At 30.5% G+C, this 15,210-nt stretch overlaps 1 protein-coding gene across 1 annotated transcript; it reads left to right on the forward strand.

Annotated features, from left to right (window-relative positions):
• Positions 1 to 8,207: 8,207 nt before the first annotated feature.
• LOC114718914 (receptor-like protein 33) lies at positions 8,208 to 9,523 on the forward strand. The gene is made up of 3 exons (XM_028904354.1): positions 8,208 to 8,460; positions 8,678 to 9,423; positions 9,503 to 9,523. The coding sequence occupies exons 1-3, from the start codon at positions 8,208 to 8,210 to the stop codon at positions 9,521 to 9,523; spliced, it is 1,020 nt and encodes a 339-aa protein (XP_028760187.1).
• Positions 9,524 to 15,210: the final 5,687 nt, after the last annotated feature.

The following is a 15,210-nucleotide window of genomic DNA, read 5'->3' on the forward strand; positions in this document are numbered from 1 at the left end:
ATCTAATTTGAATTTGAGAGGTATATAATTTTGTTGTGTATTTGGACTAGAGATAATGAATGAATGCTTTCTACAACATTTTTTTTTGGACAACCTACATTATGTGTATGTATATAATTTATTTGAAATAGAGTTGAAGAAAACATAAATAATTAAATTTATATGTCAGTTAAATATTTTGTATATAAGATCAATTTTCCTTTGGACCTGTAAAAGCCTGAATGTACAGTAAATTTTAAGGTAAGGTATTTAATTTTATTTATATATATCCAGTCACGTGTATTTGGAAGGCATGTGAATAGGAAAGGAAAGGAGAAATAACTAGCAATAAATAAGCTAAAAAGAAAAAGAAAAGAAGAAAGAGTACAATACTTACATCAAATTACTTATAGTCATTATGTCAAGTGCCCAAATCATACATAGTTATATGTCTTATTTTTAAAATATTAGTATTTAATAATATTTAATTATAAATTTACAGGAAACAAAAATAGACACATGTCCATGTATAATTTGAGAATTTTATATAATGGATATAAGTAACTTGACCTAGTTTTTCACAAATAGCACAAAATATGGGGTTCAAAGAGCCATATATAATTAATTTTATGGATTTCACATGGAATTTTTGTGATTTTTTATGGCTTATATTAAATTTGATTAAAAAAATGATATATGGGGTTTTATTATTTTCGGGTCATAGTAAAATTTTGTCCAATTTCTTATGCGTATAAATCAAACTTCAGAGCACAAATATTTATTCAAATTTCAATGATCTGAATTGATTTATTCATTTCCGGACTAAAATAAATAAATAAAGTTAATTTACTTTGACTTCAATACGTGAGTGAGTGTGTCCGAGTATAATCCTTCAATAATTAACAATGATATAAAATAAATGATACTCGTAATAAGTTATTTTATTTATAAGTCATAATATAGGGTTTCGTTTGTTTTCGAAAACATTTTTAAAAAAAAAAACACTGAGCTATTGGCCCTCAATATTTTTTTACGTAATTGCCCCCAATTTTTCCCTAACACCTACCAAATTTAAAAGGATCTAAGCATATAACAGATTATATTTTCTTATTGCTAATGTAAAGTCTTCTCCCAAAGTATACTCAAGTTCAGTCTCCACTGATTTATGAAAATATTGGAAAAAAATCAAAAGTACACAAACATTTATATGACTAAAAAATCTATAACCATATATGAACAAGTCTTCTAATACTTTCAAAGTCTTCCCATCTTTTTTATGGAGACAAATTTGAAATATTAATATATTTATTTTCATATCATTTTTCAATTTTTGACCACAACCAAATCGTTTAAGCACCTTCAAAAGATACCAGACGCATAAGCAATAAATTAAATTTTTTTTTTTCATTCAATAAGGGGTTTTCTGTGAATACAACTTTTAGCTTTTAAAATAAGAAAAATATCCTATAAATTATTATTTAGACTTTTTATGTTCTGTTCATATTGTCACAACATCAATGACACGTGGTGTTACAGAGAAATTGCACACAATCATATAAATCTTGAAACGATTGTTTTGGTAATGGTTTTTCTTCTCTCTCTCTCTTTTTTCTTAAAAAAAAAATATGCTTATAGATGTTTTAGACATTTAAATGTTTGTGTAATGAAAAATGATATGAAAATGAATGCATTAATATTCTAATTTTTCCTCTAAAAGAACGGAAAACTTGGAAGTATTAGAAGACTTGATCATAAAAAAAATATATATGACTATAGATTTTTTAGACATTTAAATGTTTGTGTAATAGAAAATGATATGAAAATGAATGCATTAATATTCATTCCTCTAAAAGACGGAAAGAGTTGGAAGTATTAGAAGACTTGACCATAACAAAAAATGGTTATAGATTTTTTAGATATTTAAATGTTTGTGTAATGGAAAATGGTATGAAAATGAATATATTAATATTCCAGTTTTTCCTCTAAAAGATGGTAAGATTTGGAAGTATTAGAAGACTTGACTATAAAAAATATATATAGTTATAGATTTTTTAGACATTTAGATGTTTGTGTAGTGAAAAATAATATGAAAATAAATACATTAATATCCTAATTTTTCCTCTAAAAAATGGCAAGACTTGAAAGAATTAGAAGAGTTGACTATAAAAAAAATATAGTTATAGATTTTTGAGACATTTAAATGTTTATGTAATGGAAAATAATATGAAAATAAATGCATTAATATTCCAATTTTTCTTCTAAAAGAAGGAAAGACTTGGAAGTATTAGAAGACTTGCTCATAAAATATATATATATATATATATATATGGTTATAGAGTTTTTAGACATTTAAATGTTTGTGTACTTTTTGTTTTTCCAATATTTTCTAATAAACACTTTACTTGTAATGATTTTCATTTTTTTTTATTTTGCTAACAATGAGTTTCATTTTTCACAACTTATGTACATCGTGATCATGTAATCTAAATAATAAAGACTTGATTTCTCCTCAAACAAATCGTGATGACGGTTTCATTTTGAAAATTTCATTTGTTTTGTTATTTCAAATTATAATATAATTTGGATTTGAGAGGAGGCATGATTTTGTGGTGTGTTTGGAGTAAATATAGCGAATGAATACCAACTTTCTGCAATAGTTGTTTTTGCCAACCTATGACATATTCGTGTGTGTTTAAAATGTATTCGAATTAAATAGAGTTGAAGAAAACATAAATAATTAAACGCACTACGGATGAATAAAATAACTTGATTTATTATCACTTATTATCATTAAGCACCTGTTTTAACTAGTAAAAAGGTTGCATCAGTTTAACTAGAAGTCACCTTCAAGTGAGAATGTTAATTGAGAATCTCTTCTACCAAAGGAAACTGAAAGAGATGATAAGAATAGAAGCTTTATGTTGGGTTCCATTAATAAGCTAAAAGATTGAAATATTGTCAATAATAGTGCAACCAGTTTGAGTACTCATCAAAGTAGCTTAAGAATTAGTTAAAAATTTGATTTAATTTAAAATATAAGACCCTCGTATATCTTGTTTCTAATATTTATTTATTTTGCTCTCAAATAATATTATAATCATTGCACATTTAAGGAATTTCTATCAAATTAAATTATACTTCCAATGCATATATGATTAGTAATGATATTTTTAAAAAAAATAATATTTATTTATTACAAATAACTAAACTAATTTTTTTAATATTTATAAATTAATTATCTAACTCTTATATTAAGAATATGAGGTAGTATATTGATTTGATCATTTCAAAGCTAAAATAAAAAAGATATATTTGTTTTATGTGTGAATTATTTGCAAACATTCTCGTTTGGAATTAAAAACATCACCAAAACTTTAAGAGAGAGAGAGACAGAGAGAGAAGAAATATCATCACCAAAATGATCGTTTTTCAAGATTTATATGATTGTGTGTAGTTTCTCTGGGACACCACATGTCATTGATGTTGTTACAAATATATGAACTGAACATAAAGCTGAACATACAATGTCTAAATAATAATTTATAAGATATTTTTCTTATTTTAAAAGCTAAAAGTTGTATTCACAAAAAACCTCTTATTGAATGGGAAAAAAAATTAATTTATTGCTTATGCATCTGGTGTCTATTGAATGTGCTTAACCAATATGGTTGTGGCCAGAAATTGAAAAATGATATGAAAATGAATATATTAACATTCCAAATTTTTCTTGATCAAAAAGATGGGAAGACTTTGGAAGTATTAGAAGACTTGTTTATATATGATTATAGATTTTTTTTAGCCATAATTTTCCAATATTTTCATTAATTAGTGGAGACTGAACTGGAGTATATTTTGGGAGAAGACTTTCCATTAGCGTTTTGAATGGGGTAATGTCTTATATCAATATTGCTAGTCACCATAAAACATCACATGTCGTTTCAAGATTATTTGCAAACTAAACATCCTAAAATAGGATACTTGGATGAAATCAAATCATAATTTTAAGAGTGATTTTATAATATATAAAATAAATATGTGAAGAAGTTTATCTCAATTTTTAAGAAAATGTGCTTTTAGAAAGCACTTTTAAATATGTTGAAACGCCCTGTTGTTATAATATAAACTGAACACAAAAAGTTTAAATGATAATTTATAAGATATTTTTCTTAATTTAAAAGCTAAAAGTTGCATTCCTAGAAAACATCTAATTGAATGAAAAAAAAATCCTCTAATTTATTCCATACAATTTGGTTGTAGAAATTGGAAAAGAAGATAAGAATGGAAAATGATATGAAAATAAATGCATTAATATTCCAATTTTTCTTCTAAAAGATGTGAAGGCTTGGAAGTATTGGAAGACTTGACAATAAAAAATATATATAGCTATAGATTTTTTAGACATTTAAATGATTGGATAATAAAAAATGATATGAAAATGAATGTATTAATATTTCAATTTTTCCGCTAAAAGATTGGAAAACTTGCAAGTAGTAGAAAACTTGACCATTAAAAAAAAAAAATGGTTATAGATTTTTTTTAGACATTTAAATGTTTGTGTAATAAAAAATGATATTAAAATGAATGTATTAATATTTTAATTTAAAATGATATGAAAATGAATGCATTAATATTCATTCCTCTAAAAGATGGAAAGAGTTGGAAGTATTAGAAGACTTGACTATAAAAAAAATATGGTTCTAGATTTTTTAGACGTTTAAATGTTTGTGTAATAGAAAATGATATGAAAATGAATGCTTAAATGAGTTTTTAACAGGTGCGGACTATCCTGTACCTGTTTAAAGTTAAATGGGCGGGCTACGAGTTGACCCCTAGGCTGCTCAACCCACTAGTTACTCACTTTTACTAAAATTTTATCCAAAATTATATATATATATATAAAAGTCAAACTTCACAGCATAAATATTTATTCAAATTTCAATGATATGAATTAATTTATTCATTTCCGGACCAAAATAAAATTGAATAAAATTAATTCACTCTGACTCAATACTTGAGTAAGTGTACTCCTTCATTAATTAAAAACAAAATTTATAATAATTTATTTTATTTTTAAGTCATAAAATAGTATTGATTATTCTATTAAGTTAATTGTCTTCAATTTTTCCCTAACACCTACTAACTTTAGAAGGATCTGAATATATGATAGATGATAAGAGATTATAAAAAAATCTTTTGCCAAAGAAAATTGAAAGAGATGATAAGAGTGAAAGCTGCGGTGAAATTATTAATGAGAAAAGGACTGAAACTGAGTATAATTTGAAGCGAAGACTTTTAAAAGCGTTATGTGGACAAGGCAATCTCTTCAACATGTCACATACATTCTTTTGTTTTTTAATTTTTCAATCACCTTTTTACCGGGAAAAAAGTTAAATAAAAGTGAAATACAATAACATTGCCAACAAGCTGTTGGTTGAGGTGATAGCAGCCTCACCTCCATAAGAAAAAGAATACAAGCTCAAATCCTGGGAAGCGTACTTGTTGAGAGGGCTATTCCTTAACCGCTCTAGGCCCGAAAGGAATTAGTCTCAAGTCTAATATGACTTAGAGATATCCTTGTTTCGAAAAAAAAAAAATACAATGACATCCTTTCTCTAATTTACTAAAGGTCACCTCTATTTTCAAAAGAAACACTCTATAGTCCAATTTTTAATACCGTGAAAAATATTTCATTAAAAATTCCAAAATACTTAATCTCAACATTTGTCATAATGTAAACATTTTAAATTTATCAATCTGAACCTACAATCTGTTTTTTTTTACGCATAAGTATTCTTTTATTAGAGATAATCCTATTTAAGGCACTGTCTGGCACTAAATATAGACCTTCTCTTAGCTGAGATTTGAATATTAGTTTGTTACGTTATGAAGGACTAATCTCTTCCACTAAACCCAACCCTGTTGGTTGATCTTATAATCTAATTGTGTCTTCTCGGTTGTATTTTTTTAAAATCTTTGATGTTTTGAAAAGTTATATGCAATTTTTTTTTTTTTTGAAAAGTAGACTTAAACTTAAATTTTAGGTCACACTAGCTCAAGGATTTGCAAATTTTCTATCCGCGTCTTAGCGCCAAAAACTTTCTACTTAAAACAGACTTTATGATGCGAAAAAGAATATTTATTTCAAGATATTATATATATTTATATATATAGCTGAAATCAAGGTATAGAGAATACATTAATTTGATCATTTTATAGCTAAAATTAAAAAAAATTGCTTTATGTGTGAATTATTTGCCAACACTCTTGTTCGAAATTAAAAACATCCCCAAAACAATCGTTTAAAGATTTATATGATTGTGTGCAGTTTCTATGTAACGCCACATGTCACGTTGTTATGGTATGAATTGATCATAAAAGGTCTAAATAATAATTCATAGGATATTTTTCTTACTTTAAAGCTCAAAGTTGTATTCGATGAAAACCCCTAATTGGATGAAAAAAATTTGTTTAATTTATTGCTTAAGGGACTTTTATCTTTGAAGTGTTCAAACAATTTGGTTGCAGAAATTGAATATGAATGGAAAATGATATGAAAATGGATGTATTAATATTCCTTTTTTTTTTTTTTGAAAAGATAGGAATACTTGGAAGTATTAGAAGACTTGATCATAAAAAAATGTGGTTATAGATTTTTTTATCCATTTTTATTTTTTTCAATATTTTCTCATAAACAATTTATTTGTAATGATTTTCATTTTTCACAACTTATATATGTACTTCGTGACCATGTAATCTAACTAAAGACTTAATTGAATTAATTCTGCTCAAATAAATCATGATGACAGGTTCATTTTGAAAATTTCATTTGCTTTGTTATTTCAACGTACAATGTAATTCGAATTTTAGAGCTTTGATTTTGTAGTGTGTTTGGAGTAAAGATAATGAATGAATGCAAACTTTCTACAGTAATTTTTCATGCAAACCTACATTATACTCATCCGATTCTTAATATAAGACCCATTTAACTAATTTAATTAGATTAAAGAAGTTAAGTAAGTTAGTTAATTATAAAAAATATAACATATTTTTTTAAAACACTGTAATCATCTTTCTTAATATTCTTCCTTCCTTTTTTACTTGATTATGGTTGAAGGAGTATCCATAGGGACAAATATGAGAAATAAGTCTTATATTTAGGATCAAAATCAACTCAATAATTAAGTCCTATATTAAAGACTAGAGGAGTATAATGTATTCAAATTAAACACAGTTGAAGAAAACATAAATGATAAAATCTAGATGCCAGTCAAATATTTTGCATATAGGATCAATTTTTCTTTGAACCTATTAAAGCCTGAATTTATATTAAATTTTAGCTGAGGTATTTAGTTTTGTTATGAATGTATGTGTCGTGTATTTGGAAGGCATGTGAATAGGAAGGAAAGGAGTAATCAGCAAGCAATAAATAAGCTAAATAGAATTACGGCAAAAAAAAGGAAGCTAAAAAGAATAAAAAGGAAAAGTTGGAGTCCGAACGGAATTATTATGATTTTTTTGGGTTATATTAAATTTTATAAGAAAAGGTTTATTATTTTCCGGTCATACTAAAATTTTGTCGAATTTTTTATCCAAGAAAATCAAACTTCAGAGCAAAATATTTATTCAAATTTTGATTATCTGAATTAATTTATTCACTTCTGGACTAAAACAAAAATAAATAAAATTAATTCACTTTGAGTTCATTACGTGAGTGCGTGTTTGTATACTCCTTATACTCCTTTTATAATTAATAATAATATAAAATGCAAAACTTGTCATAAGTTATTTTATTTATAAGTCATAAAATAGTGATGATGATTCTTTAATCTCCATGTGGAGCCCATGTAGGATTTGTTTTGTTTTCAAACATTTTAAAAATAAAATAAAATCATTGAGCTATTAGCCTTCAATATTTTTGCGCATAATTTTCTCCAGTTTTTCCCTAACGCCTGCTAACTTTAAAAGGATCTAAATATGTCATATATTATATTTGTGGTATTTTCTTATTCATGACACGATTTTGTATTGAAAAGACGGGAAGACTTAAAAATATTAGTAGACTTAATAATAAGAAATATCATGTGGTTATCAATTTTTTAAGGCATTTAAGTTTTTGTTTACTTTAGATTTTCCAATATACGCGTGTGTGTCTATAAACATTCACACACACACACATATAAAATGTAAAGACTTCATTGAGGCCATCATACTCGAACTCACTTACCACAATGGCGAGCTTCGCTTCACAAATATCTTTTCTTTTGTTGTTTCTGTTATTTGCAACAACATTCAACAGGGTGATCAGTTGCGATGAAAATGATGAAAGGCTGCTTTTAATCTTCAAACAAGGAGTGGTTGGTCCAAACAACAAACTCCCTTCTTGGACTGCCGAAGAAGATTGCTGTTTATGGGAGGGAGTTCACTGCGACAACATCACCGGAAGAGTCACAGAGCTTTCTCTTTCCTATTATGGTTTAGAAGGTAAGATCAATCTGTGTGTGCTTCAACTTGAATTTCTCAACCACTTGGACTTGAGCAAGAATGAATTCAAAACTGAGTATGCCACCATGCCTAATCTCCAAACCTCCCTTTGATGCTCACAAATCTCACAACCAATCACTTGTTACTCCTTCCAATCACTCAACAAGTTTCTCTGTTGCTCTACTTTATCTTGACTTTTCATTCAATGATGATTTAGTCATAAATGACCTTCACTGGCTTTCCCAACTTTCTTCTTTAAAATATCTTAACCTTAGTGACATTGATATTGGAAACGATACCAAATGGCTCCAGCATATAGCCATGCTTCCTTCACTGTCTGAGTTACACTTGAGTGGTTGTGGATTAAGAGATTTTCCTTCCCTTGATTGTGCCAATTTTACGTCACTTGAAGTTCTTGATCTTTCTGGCAACTTTTATACGGTGAAGTCAAAATTACCTGATTCATTCTCTAATATCACCAATCACATCCATGAGCTTGACCTTTATGGTTGCAATTTCTACGGACAATTGCCGAATTCTTTGCTCAATCTTCAAAATCTCAAGTATTTAGATTTAGGGTATAATAATTTCGAAGGATCAATTCCAGATTGGTTAGGCCAATTTGAACAGTTGCAACACTTGGACATCTATCACAATTTGTTCCATGGCATAATTCCATCATCTATTGGGAATATTTCTTCCTTGTTCCACTTAGACTTGTCCTACAATCAATTGAACGGGGATCTTCCAGAAACCTTGGGACAACTCCATAAATTAGATCATTTAGACATCAGTGGCAATCTGTGGATAGGTGTTCTTTCTGAAATGAATTTTGCCAATCTCTCAAATTCAACATCATTGGACTTAAGCTCAACAAGTTTTGAATTTGACTTTGATCCTAAATGGGTCCCACCATTTCAACTTGACACGTTGCATTTGAGGAACACAAGCATAGGTCCTAATGTTCCATCATGGCTATACACACAACGGTCTTTAAGAAGTCTAGATATTTCTAGATCTGGGATTTCAAAAATTGATGCAGGTATATTTTGGAGCTTTGTAGTAGGAATATATGTTGTTGATATCTCAAACAACTTGATTAGTGATGACATATCCAATGTATCACTATCAGCAAATATCTCTTCCTTTGATGCATCTCACAACTCTTTATCAGGATCTATTTTCTCATTATTGTGCCAACTAGAGAGCAACGGAGAGAGCATGTTGAGTTCCTTGGACTTATCATATAATCATTTGGGCGGAGCACTTCCTGATTGCTTGGCCAATTGGAAACAATTACGTTACCTTAATTTAGGGAGTAATAAGCTGATAGGTGAAGTTCCTCCCTCACTGGCTTCATTGAATCTTCATTTGTTGGATTTGGGTGATAATAATTTCTTTGGCAAATTTTCGTTAGACATGCTAAATTGGACCAATTTGAATTACCTCATTTTAGAGAAAAATAAATTTTCTGGAAGTTTGCCAAATCCCATAGCGCAATATTTGGTACTTATTAAATTGAGGGCCAATCAATTTGTGGGCAGTATTCCATTACAATTATGCAACCTTTCTCATTTTACAATACTTGATCTGGCTAAAAATAAGCTTTCAAGATCCATACCTCATTGCCTATTCAACATCACGCCTCCAAATTCTGTGATAGTGTTGCCTAATGAAATCTTGAAAATATTTATGAAAGGAAGAGAATTTGACTACCAAACATTTGACCGTCTTCTATATTCTACGGGTGGTGTTATTGATTTTTCTGCTAATAGTTTGAGTGGAGAAATTCCTGAAGAACTAATTAGTAACAGTCAAATACAGTCCTTGAACTTGTCTCGAAACTATTTGACTGGGAAAATTCCCAAAGAAATTGGAGGCATGAAATTGGAATTCTTGATCTTAGCTACAACAAACTTTCTGGAGAAATTCCTTCAACAATATCCAATTTGTCTTTTCTTGATTATTTGAACCTCTCATACAACAATTTCGTTGGACAAATTCCATTGGGAACCCAAATTCAGAGTTTTGATTCTTGGAGTTTTGCTGGCAATCCTGAACTTTGTGGAGATCCTCTTCCAAATAAGTGAAATAATAAAGAAGAAACTCATGACTCAAAGCTAGCTAAAGGAGATGAAGATGACGGCTTTCTAAAGTCATTGTATCGTGGTATGGGGGTTGGATTTGCAGCAGGTTTTTGGGGAGCTTGTGCTTCTCTCTTCCTCATTAGAGCATGGAGATACAAATTTTTCCGATGGTATGATCACTTGGCAGATCAACTTTATGTTGCCTGGGCCCTCTTCTTCAAAAGCTTTAGCTGACTATTAGTAACAAATATCCCTTGAGGTAATAAATGAGCTTCTTTGATTTTTCAAGTGTTGTTATTATTTAAATTAGCTTCCTTCATTTAAAAAATATTGTTCTTTAGCTGATTGTGTTATATCTTGTTTACTTTTCAATATGGTTTGCCTATCGGGTGCAAGTGGAATAGCTATCACTACTCTGATCGTTATTCAAATACTGAGTTCTGCTTCAAGGAATAAGGAGTTCTGCTGCAGCGAAGCATGATCAAACCTATCAGTTGTCCTTTTGTTATCTGAACTTTAGTGAATTGTGAGAAAAGAACATGTTGTAATAACAATTATGTGTGTCTCGTGTTGTTGAGAAACCTGTTGATGAATGGTGTTCCATGTGAGATGTGAATGTACAAAGTAAAAAGATATTATATGCCTCTGTATTGAAAGATTTCAGTATCGAAACTTGAAACTTGCAACACAGTGAATCAAATCAAATATCAAATATCAAATCATCTAATAACAACATTCTGTTTTGACACTTGAGATGCTCTGCTCCATTGTGGTCTATACTGTTTGAGATTAACAGAGTCATGCCTTGGTAGGTTACGTAATCAAATAATATAATCTCTCAGCTATTAAACATAATAAACATTAAGTAACAAACTTGGCTCAAATCATATGCACCGCAACACGCGAGTATGACGAATTGGTGAGACATTCGGTGATGTGCATCTTACAAAAATAATCATAAAATAATTAGAATGTGCTGTTCTACATAAAAATTGGAAGGAGGAGATTGAGAGGGCATGCTCGTCCGCGTTGTTTTTCCTCAGGACAGGTACGTGTGTAGTGTTGTGAGAGTCGGCCAAAGTGTCAGTGGAAAGGGACGAGATTGTTGCTAATGTGGCTACGGCAATCAATGATATGTGGAGCTCATGCCAAAAGGGTGGGGTTCTGTGCGGTCTTTTCATCCTAATATGGAATTGAAGATGGAGGGAGCTAAGAGAAAAGAGGAAGCTAAGGAAGAGGATAAGGATGTGCAAGATAAGAAGAAGGATGTGGCTAAGAAGGATCTTAAAATTGGTAAGAAGAAGGGGAGGATCCATGAGGTTCGGTACATGGATGATCATATAGGTCACGAATTCAGTCAAGATGAGTCAGATGTTGAGGAAGATGGGGATGTAGAAGAAGATAATGAAAATGATGAAATGACTATTGAACCAGTGCTAGATAAGAAGAAAAGGATAGGATCAATAACTAACAAAGAGGTTCTTAGTGAGCTGAATAGTGAGAAAAAATTGAAGAAGGCAGCCAAGAACAAGGATAAAAGTAAGAAAGATGGCTTGTCTTCTAAGAGAAAGAAGGAAAATGATTTACCTACTAAGGATGAAGTTTCTGGCAAGAAGAAGAAGGAAAGTGGAGAAGTGAAAGTAAAAGCCAAAAGAGTTAAGAAGGCTGCTTCTGCTGAGTAGAGAAGTGTCCTTGGTTCCATATTGTATGTTTTTCTTCTCGTGTCCTCCAGCAGATTTTGTTTTAAGTATATCATGAAGGTTCCTATTTTTTGGGCTACCTCTTTTTGCTCGTTAGCTGTTATAAAATTTAGTTACGCTGCTTATGATTAACTTTGTAATGCTACTCAATGGAAGATTGTGTTTCTGGCTTCTGATTTATTGAAGCATGATTGGTATAGAATTTACAAAAGGAACACATTCTAACGTAATTATGATTGGAGTTCATATTGTTATAAACCACCGCATCTATACTAAAGTTAATCCTGCAATTGGTAAGAGAATGTTGAGAACAGAATTCAATATGCTTTACCAATGAGCAGTTGGTCGAGCTGGTAAGTGGGCTCGCTCCACGTAAGGATGAGAACATGTGTTCAAATCCCGGGAAGCGCTCTTGCTGGGAGAGGGGACAACCACCGCTGGAAAACTGCGGCACTCCTACCCCTCAAGTCCGGATTAGTCGGTTGCCAATAGGCGCCAGATTACCGGGCGATGTATAACCCAAAAAAAAAAAAAAAGAATTCAATATTCTTTTAGTTGAGAGTTTGGTCCTACATGCACTTGAAACTTACATTTTGTGTTTGTTGGTTTCGACCTAACCACTTCAATTGCTTCTTTGACATGTTATTTAAGTGCTATGTTCTACTTTTGGTTTGATTTATCAATTAGACAATTACTCTTCTTGATAAGAAGACGTTGGCACGGGAATGATCTGGGGGGCAATTTGGTGCGCTAATATCTTTCATTTTCGGTGTTCTAGATAATACCTTGGGTGATGATGCCCAGGCACTTAAGATTTAGTTATTCCATCTGACAAAGAAACTGCCCAAGTTGGCAACAACTTATGGAAGTTGCTTGAGGCTTTTACTCAAGTACAACTCTATTTCCTACATTTAGAATGCTTGTAATTGATTACAATTCTATTTTTGTAGGAATCTTGGATCTCACTTCTCCTTATGTATGTTTGTGACATTTAAGGCGGTCAAGCACTCTAACAATTTACCTCTATAAAGCGCCTCCCTAGAAAAAGATCATATGTTGCTAAGCCGATGGTTAATCTTGTAGAATGACAGGCTCTCTATTTCAGTATTTCCCAGTAGTCACTGAACAAAGTCTTATAGAATTACAGGATTGGAAATGGTTTCCGATTTTAAATAGATTATTGGATTTATTGTACAATTGTCATCACTCTGACATTTTAGTCGCTCTGTTCCATTTTGGCATATGCTGTTCAGAAAAAGTGAAAAACAGAGACATTGGCATATTATATCATACATATCTTAGTTATTCTGTACAACCTATTTGAAATCTGTTTACAATAATCTCAAAGATCAACATACATATAATTTACAGCAACTTAGCAAATCATGTTTTTCACATGTTATGAACACAGAAGTTCATTTTCTTGACTATGTTTGATGTCTAGAAAAATCTGTCCATTTGTGCTGGAATCTCTACTGGTGTCACCTGGAGAAGGGTTATTGGGTTTGACAATGGGGCTTGTACTTTTTTGGGGTGGTGTCTCCTTTTTGTTTTTATTGAAAATAATCATGAGAGTTTCATTGAACCTTATGTTTTGGCATGAAAATTTCCTGAAGAAACCACTTGGTTTATGTGTTGAGTGGATGTTGGTTCTAGTTATCTGATTTTTTTCCCCCTCAGCGGACCCCTAAGATGTGTGAGCTGATGCCGTTATGATGTAGTTTTGATAATACAAGAGTGGATACTATCTTGATACCAAAGGACGCAATTTGCTATTTAATATTTATCTCGTTTTCTTTTTCCTGTTTCCCTTTCATAATGGTTATAGGCTTTTATAAATAATTCCTAGAGTAGGCAACTTTAAGTCTGGAAATTTACTGTAATTTGGTCTCTTGCAAAGAAACGAGGACATTGTAAGGCTTTTAAGGTTTTCAAGGTTTTTGAATGCTCGGACAACCCCTGGGCCTTCAGCATTAACAGTGGCGCAACTTAGTTAACATTGCCTTCGTGAGACAGAATCCATTAGTTTCTGTCCCCTCAAGGCTTCCTTTATTTCAGCCAACCCCTTAAAATTTCTTTAATTTGCTCATATATTAACTTTTTCCCTCTTTTCTGTTTGTGTAAAGGCATCAAGATGTTTGATTCTTTATAGAAAATGATTTTAGAGAACCAACATTTCGGACCCGCTTTTGTTCTCCCGCTACCAAAAAAAAAAAATCACCTAACCCCAGAAGAGAAAATCACATAGCAAAGTAGAATTTTGAATTGTGTTTGTGCAGAATCGCCAAATATTGAGTAACTTGATTCAGTGCTTCTGCCGAGGGTTAATCTTGTAGAATGACACTACTCTCTATTTCCCAGTTGTCACCGAGCAAAATCTCATGGAATGACAGGATTGCAAAGGGTTTCTGATTTTAAGCAGATTATCGGATTTATTGTCACGTTAATATAAGACCTAATTATTAAGTTGATTTTGATTCTAAATATAAGACATACTTCTTATACTTATCAATTTTTTAAAATCACCCTATGGATATTCTCTCAATCATAATCAAGTAGGAAAAGATGATTATGGTATTTTAAAAAAAAACATGTCATAGAGTATTTCTTATAATTAACTAACTTACCTAACTTTTTTAATTTAATTAAACTAGTTAAATAGGTCTTATATTAAAGACCGAAAGAGTATTATATTCCCCAGTGCTAACAAGCCTGGTTCCTTCTCATTAGCTATGTCCCTTCTCAGGCTCCACCTTATGAGAGATTGAGAGTCTTGTGCACTTGGTTAGTACTCTACTTTTACATGACATAATGCTATCTCTAATTCTTAATATAAAAGTTAATTGATTAATTTGAGTAGATCAAGAAAATTAGTTAAGTTACTTATTTGTTATAAAGAGGTGTTATCTTTCCTAAAATACTATTATTAATTATATGTATTAGTTAGAACTACTATTTGATAG

This window comes from Neltuma alba, unplaced genomic scaffold (genome assembly GCF_004799145.2).
Source record: "Neltuma alba isolate B1F8T4 unplaced genomic scaffold, ASM479914v2 tig00011879_pilon, whole genome shotgun sequence".
Taxonomy (NCBI): domain Eukaryota; kingdom Viridiplantae; phylum Streptophyta; class Magnoliopsida; order Fabales; family Fabaceae; genus Neltuma; species Neltuma alba.

Excerpts from the sequence above, each read along its gene's own strand:
- LOC114718914 (XM_028904354.1), top strand. The coding sequence starts at position 8,208 with ATGGCGAGCTTCGCTTCACAAATATCTTTTCTTTTGTTGTTTCTGTTA. Across the intron at positions 8,461-8,677 it reads TTCCTATTATGGTTTAGAAG|TCATAAATGACCTTCACTGG; the intron begins GTAAGATCAATC and ends ATGATGATTTAG. Across the intron at positions 9,424-9,502 it reads ACACAAGCATAGGTCCTAAT|GTATATTTTGGAGCTTTGTA; the intron begins GTTCCATCATGG and ends AAATTGATGCAG.